This window comes from Notothenia coriiceps, unplaced genomic scaffold (genome assembly GCF_000735185.1).
Source record: "Notothenia coriiceps isolate Sejong01 unplaced genomic scaffold, NC01 NC01_scaffold00011182, whole genome shotgun sequence".
Taxonomy (NCBI): domain Eukaryota; kingdom Metazoa; phylum Chordata; class Actinopteri; order Perciformes; family Nototheniidae; genus Notothenia; species Notothenia coriiceps.
This window is the reverse complement of record NW_011343883.1, coordinates 57,537-64,761: the sequence shown is the minus strand read 5'-3', so window position 1 is coordinate 64,761 and position 7,225 is coordinate 57,537. Positions and strand designations below refer to the sequence as shown.

Sequence of the window (7,225 nt, the reverse complement as noted above, 5' to 3'; positions counted from 1 at the left end):
TACTTATACTTGTTAAAATGGCTTTGTTTTGTGTTCAGAGTGTTCTTCGCAGATTTACTCGGACTCACTTTTTACGATTGCGTGAATCGTGTCTTGATGATCCATATCTAATGAAATATGAATCAGCCTAGACGTGTTATGTTCGCAACATCGTTCGACTCTAGTGTCTAAGATCTCGCCCCACCGCCCGCGCAATCGGCACGGGCGACTTTATTGACCTACCGGATAGACGGACTAGTCGGACGGTGTTCGAATAGAGCACGGCGAGTAACCAGTGTACACGCGCAACCACACAAACCACTCCTCCCGCAGCACATTCGCTCTAAAAAAGGCCGACACATAAAAGTTTAAGATCGGTGCGACGCTCGACCAAAGGAAGTCTTACTTGGATGGGGTGGAAATTGAAGACTTATATTACACACAACCAAAAACAATGTTGGACTTATTGGATTTTAGCCGTATACAGTTACTTCAATTTACTTCGACTGTTACTTCTTTTACTGATTACATTTTATGTCTCGATCCTCGAGCAAAGAATTCACTCGTCATCACTAATTTACGATGGAACAACAATGAGGTGACAACTATGGTCCAGTCCATGCGCTCATATCACGAAGAATTTCCCACATTCGCTGTGACTATCCAATGACAACCACGTCCCAGGCGAGCGACTTGCCTACCCCCGCGCACGACCCACCCAACTCAATAACCCTTCATCCGATGACCCTTTATAACGGAAGTTCGTTGGTGGTAGTATAGTGGTGTCTGAGGTTCGTCGTCAGACACATGTTGCAAATAGGCTTAAATCCTAGTGAAGTTTTGTGGCACTCGATACGCAAAGTCTATCGTGCCGTTGCGAAACGACAAGCACAACAAAATCCTCGCTCCAGGAAAGATATAATTTGCGGCCCACAAAGTCCTGAGCGACACTGTTACCAGCTTGGAGGCACTCAAGTGTGAGAGTACTAGCGGAGGCAGCACTCCCGACGATTAGCCGACCGCCTTTAAACCCCATTTCAACATCCTGCTGCCTGCATATGCCCACCAGTGTGGACGTCTCCACAGGCCTCGGTTTCCTGTCTGCTCCAAGCGACGCCTGCCTCTAGTTTGTACTCTACTCCCGACGTCCCAGCGGTCCCATGGCCGCCTCCTTCGCCTCACTCCCTCGCTCCGAACGGGGGCCGCCGGCGAAGGCCCCCAGGCGGGGAGGTGGCGTCTCGTCCCCTAGTGACCGGCCATTCTTCGGGGCTGTGGACCTGAATTTTGACAGAGGATTAGTATAACGATTTGTTATCTGTATTGCGAATCTGCTCCGACAACTTCACACACAAGATGTCTTCTCTTTCATCTTAGACTGAAAAAAGAGTCTTAAGATCTGGCTGGAAAACAAGGGACACTAAAGACGAGACTGAAAGAGGTTCTATTTATACCCGCAAAACAAAAAGTCTCTACACCGATAAAAAGAATCTTAGACCTCTAATTTATTTGAGTTTAGCAGTACACCGGGACTAGGTGGAGGGCATCACGATGAACTACTCCATGGTATGAATAATATTAAACAACATACTTACTGAGCCATAAACTACCACTTCCTCTATACATTGTATTTCAGTGGTAACATGTCAAGACTTCTTTTTTCCATAAAAGAGGGTGTCAGAATAGAAAAGATCAGACACACTCATAATAAAATAACGAAATTTCCTACAATGATTATCGGTGGTCAGCTGTGTATTTATGAACCATTCCGACTGTCGAGTTTCTTCCCTTTAAGTGAGTATGACACATTAATAGTATTACATTTTAAGAAGCCCTGAGACACAGTTTTGTGAAAAAAAAACGGGGGAAAAAGCCTGGGGGGGCTACGGGGCTTAACAGGTTAAAACAATTCATTGGTTTTTTTCCTGCAACACCCAAACATCCTGTCATTTTCTTTATTGTAGTGTTCAGCTGTGTCCGCCATCCCTGCACTAGATTAAAATTGCATATAATTAAATTAAAACTGAAAAGGTGGATGATTAAAATAACTGGAGAGCCATTCAGACAGGTCAAATTTCAGAGGAGCTGCTTATGTTTGTGCTACATCACCTCTCTCAATAGTAATCCTCAGGGTTAAAAAGTGTTAGTATTGCTTTGAAAAGCCTTGTCTCGTCCTCTTCAGGGATAACTTCCCCCTGCTTGGTAACTCTGGTGCAGCATTATCCTGTGTGGGTGGGGGGGGTTGCTCTCTGAGTGCTGGATCTTTTGGTGCCTCTTCAGGTTGCTGGGATGGGAGAAGCGGCGGCTGCAGATGGAGCAGCTGAAGGGTCTCTCTCCGGTGTGCACATTGCAGTGGATGTCCAGCTGGCTCTGGCACACGAACCTCTTGCCGCAGAGCAGGCAGGCGTAGGGCTTCTCCCTGGTGTGCCGGGCCAGGTGCTTCCGCAGGTCCGACTCCAGGAAGAAGCGCTTGGTGCAGATGGTGCAGCCGTACAGACGCTCCATGGTGACAGCGTGGTGGAAGGCCAGATGGAAGCTGCTGGAGAAGGGCTTGTAGTGGCTGTGGTGGGGGGGCTGGTGTTGGCTCGCAGGGCGGTGAAGATCCACGGAGGAGTTGATACCAGAGCTAATCCCACCACTAGATGTTCCTGGAATGGCATCTGGAGGTAGAACGGACCTTTCCTGCAGTGAGGACTTCACTTGCACTGATTCCAGCCCAGCGCCCAACTGAATCCTGGGTGATGTAGTTTGATCATGTCCGTTTTTCTCTCTTCCTGCTTCTGTCTTTTTCTGGTTTAAATCTGACCACACACACCCCTCTGATGCCGCCTCTCCATCAATGACTATCACCTCTGACAGGGAGGATGTGTCTAAAGCAGCCTTATTATCTTTCCTGATGTCCGTTACGTCGGCACAAGAAGCGACCACACTGCCGGCTCCTGAGTCCAGCGGCTCACTGTCCCCTGCTCTGACATCACTTCCTGTTAGCATCAGCTGGGAACTGTGGGTTGTGTCACTGCTGTCAGTTACAGCTGTCCTGCCGACAACTAATGTGACGATGTCAGATCCACTGACCTCCATTTCGCGATGGCATCTGGCGTCCATCGGGGGGCCGGGGGCTGACGTGGCGGGGTTGGCGTCTCCTCTAACGTCCGCCGCCTCATGGTGGGGGGTTCCAGTCTCCATTGTTTCCTCCACCTTGACGATTAGCAGTACCTCCTCCTCCTCAGGCTCTGCTGACTGAGAGGACACACTGATTAAAATAACTAAAATGATTTTATAAAAATACTAATAGGATTAAACTGCTGCCTATAGTTTAATAAATGATAAAGGATACCAGATGTTTTTGATACAACAAGTCACGTACTGTATGTTTTGGCTTTTGCTAGGGCTGCCTTATTGTTTTATTTCAGATTTTTCAGCTAAGATATATATAGTCAATTTATCATTTTGAAATGCTTTTTCATGCTGAATTACCTATTTCTAAGAAAATGATGAGCACAACTTTGTTATACAGAAGATATAAAGTTGTGTTTCTGTGATGGGGGATTTATAATCATTTGACTAATGTACAGGGGAGATACAGCATATTGGGTTTCTGTAAAAAAGAAACCAACACACTCTTTGTTTTTCCACATTTAAATCATTTTCTACCTCTCCCCTATGTCTGCATAAAATAATTTATAATTGCAAACAAACCAGAATAACGTCATGGCTAAATGTATGTCCCCCCTAAAAAAAAACAAAAAAAACAAGAGAGGCCAATATAAAAAATGCTTTCTAGAATTGGTATCTGAATTGCTGCTGCAACAAAAACAATTTCCCAAATTGGGATCAATAAAGTACCATCTTATCTTATCTTATCTATCTACCTCAGCTTTGGTGTTGGTGACCACCTCTTGATCAGGGTCCTGGTCCAGGTTGATGGGTTGGATCTTCCTTGAAGACTGCTGAGTCGCTGGATCTCGGTTCAGAAACCTGGTCCTGGCCTGCAGCATGGGGCCTGCTGGGAAATAAGAAGGACATGAATTGGTTACAAATGACTAATCTAGTCTTATGATCTAATGATCAGATCATTCACTGTGAAAGAGCAGGTGTTCTGCGGCCGTGCTGGAGTGTTGGGTTATGTCCTGTTGTGAACTGTAACCCCCTAAAGTAGAACACCTAGACTTCATATTCCAAATATACTGCTTCCCGTCAGCTTAAATTATTATTTATGATGGTTGTAATTCCTTTATGAAAGCAATATAAATAATCTCACACAGCTAGAAAAGATAAGACTGTGGGAAAATATTTTTCTTCAGAACTGTAACAATGGTTTGACTTTATTTACAATATCTCCTTCCACCATAAATAAATCATTCATAAACAAATTATATAATTATGTATAACAGAGCACTACGGGAGGGGATCAGGGCCACATGACATTTTGAGTTTGACTTTAATCTCAGAATTCTAAGAAAATAGCCACAATTCTGAAAAAAAAAGCCATATTTCTGAGAAAAGTCAGACAGAAATCAGAGGGAAAAAAGTCCGTTAGAATTCTGAGAAAAAAGTCAGAATTCTATTTCTCTTCTGTAGAACACACATTCAACAGCCATGTTAGGTTATGTCTATTGTTTAGCAATATGATTATGAAGACATTTTAAAGTTCCAGGTGTCGGGGCTTCTTACCGGCCAGTGAGTCCCTGCTCTGTCGGTGGAGGGGGCGGACCCCGGGGAAGCGGCCGCCGGTGAAGCCCTCCGCTCCCCTCACTCTCTCCGCCCGGTACCTGGCGACCTGCAGCTCCATCAGTTTGAGTTTCCGTCGCAGGAACTCGTTGTCCTTCTGGCTCCGGGACATCTGCAGGTGTACCACCGTATATCCGTCGTCTACAACTTTACAAATTTCCGCCACGGCCGCATTAGCCAGCACCTCCATGATGGAGGCGATCTGAGAGTGGAACTCCACGGAGGTCGACATTGTCACAGCGAGTCTGAAACACCCGGCTGTTTAAATAAAGGACCTGCTTCCTTAAAACAACACGGACAGTCCAGAAGCGTTGACGTGCTATCTGAAACGCATAGCTAGGTGTTTTGAAGTGATCCTAAATTCGGATAAAACGTGTACACAGACTGCTGTTGGAGTCTTGTTGATATGATGGTTGGTTGCTGAATGGCAATATTTCACAGTAGCCTACTTCCCAATAACTACACCACCACAGCGCCCCCTCCGTTCAGGAGCGGACCTGCACAACAGTAACTACAGTGTCGTTACACATTTAGAAGATAATACTGTACCTGACCCTGGTATCAACAGTGGAGTAACAACAAGGTACATTTACTCAACTACTGTACTTAAGAAAGAGTTACTTGTACTTTACATTAGTATTTTTCATTTCAAGCTTCTTTTTACTTCATTACATTATGCAGATTTAGGTTATTAGGTTGTACAAAAACCAACACACATTATATTATAAGTTAAAGGTGGGGTAGGTCATTTTGAAGAAACCAGCTCGAGTGCGCTAGAATTTGAAAATACACAGCCGGAAAAAATCTGACACTTCGTTACAGAGCCCCTCCTCACCAACACACACGAACGCGCACATGACCAATGAGGGCACGAGATAAGTTTGTGGCAGGCTGACAGGCAGATAGGCCATCCAGTTATTTCAGCCGGGCCGGCTAAAATGATTGGTCGTGCTTTTTACAGTAGCTACTACGGCTTCCACAGATGACATTTTGCTATGGATTTTTTGTCAAAGCACTTAAGATATTCATTGCTATCGGGATGTTAAGAGCATTCCATGGATAACAAAAAGTGTATCTCGAACCGGTTTCTCAAACTTACCTACCCATTACATTACATTACATTACATTGCATTTAGCTGACGCTTTTATCCAAAGCGACTTACAATAAGTACATTCGACCAGGAAGATACAACCTTGAAGAAAACAGAATCATATAAGTACATCAGGTTTCAGAGAGCCAAACATTTCAAGTGCTACTCAACTGGCTTTAGATAAGCCAGTCCTTTATTAGTATATAAGTGCTTTGTTAGTAATTATATCGCTCAAAGTGGAGTCCAAAGAGATGAGTTTTCAGTCTGCGCCGGAAGGCTTGCAAGCTATCTGCTGTCCTGATGTCAATGGGGAGCTCATTCCACCATTTTGGAGCCAGGATAGCAAACCCACGTGTTTTTGCTGATGGGAACTTGGGTCCCCCTCGCAGTGCGGGTGCAGCGAGCTGTTTGGCTGATGCAGAGCGGAGTGCATGTGCTGGGGTTTACGGTTTAACCATGTCCTGGATGTAGGAAGGGCCAGATCCATTCGCAGCATGGTACGCAAGTACCAGTGTCTTGATAAGTGCAATCAACCAGAGCAGAACGGTACGAAAAAAAACGTTGTAGACAGAGAGGGCAGAACAAAGAGGACAGCATCAAAGGGACGCACAGACTACAGACAACCACAAGTGGACAACGGGAACACAAGAGGAGGGCGACGGGCCGGGACAAAGAGCGAGCACTATGGAGAGGGACGCATAATATCGAACAGAGAAGGACACGAAGCCTCAACAAGTAATAAACAGCAAGTACAGAGTGGAAATACCAACCAGTGCGAGTGGAGATAACAAACCCGTACGGATGGAGCGACGGAGTCGGGATGTATGGAATACCATATGTAGGTACAACATCTACGCGCACATATCTTCCTGACATCAAAGGTATCAATAGCGGGGTATCGTCGTCGCGTGTAAATACTGCAGGCGACCCGACGTAGTATTTTGCAGCCTATGAGCCTTTCATTGGACTGCAAGTGAGTCTGCGCAGTTCTTTCTGCTATATCCCAATCTTGATCCTCGACTAAAACCTGATAGCTGACGTCGGGAGAGAGCTATGACAGGCCATCGGACTCCTTCTACTACTTATTTAGTTGTCTAACTTACCTTGAGAAATTGTAAAGTACATCTATTTCTGTTTTCTGACTAATACTGTTTAATGTAAATAACTTTAAAGTGGTCTCTACTTCTTAAGTTTCTTACAAATTTATTTTCCTGTATTTGCTTTCTCCACGCTATTATTATTTAGATATTTACATTTCTGTAGACCAGTTTACTTTTACTGTGACTCGGTCATATGGACAATTAGGCTGGAGACGTCGAGTAGGTCTACGTCGCGAGCAGAGAAGGCTCCCAGAAGTTGGAAGGTATTTTACAGGGTGTGGGTGCGGGCGAGAGCGAGGGAAGTGCCGAAGGTCATATCTGCCGGAT

At 45.1% G+C, this 7,225-nt stretch overlaps 2 protein-coding genes across 3 annotated transcripts in view; one reads left to right on the top strand and one right to left on the bottom strand.

Moving 5' to 3' along the window:
- The window catches only part of tgoln2 (trans-golgi network protein 2), an 11,647-nt gene that overhangs the window by 1,544 nt on the left and 2,878 nt on the right, over positions 1-7,225 (top strand). The gene's annotated exons all lie outside the window — the stretch shown is intronic.
- On the bottom strand, positions 1,863-5,102 carry LOC104946531 (myoneurin-like). Of its 2 annotated transcripts, none has more exons than XM_010772378.1 (3): positions 4,651-5,102; positions 3,849-3,982; positions 1,863-3,216 (listed from the first exon to the last, which is right to left on the bottom strand). In XM_010772378.1, the coding sequence occupies exons 1-3, from the start codon at positions 4,937-4,939 to the stop codon at positions 2,155-2,157; spliced, it is 1,485 nt and encodes a 494-aa protein (XP_010770680.1). In that variant the 5' UTR covers positions 4,940-5,102; the 3' UTR covers positions 1,863-2,154. The 2 variants fall into 2 exon arrangements, with proteins under 2 accessions (XP_010770680.1, XP_010770681.1); XM_010772379.1 differs by having other exon boundaries at positions 3,849-3,979.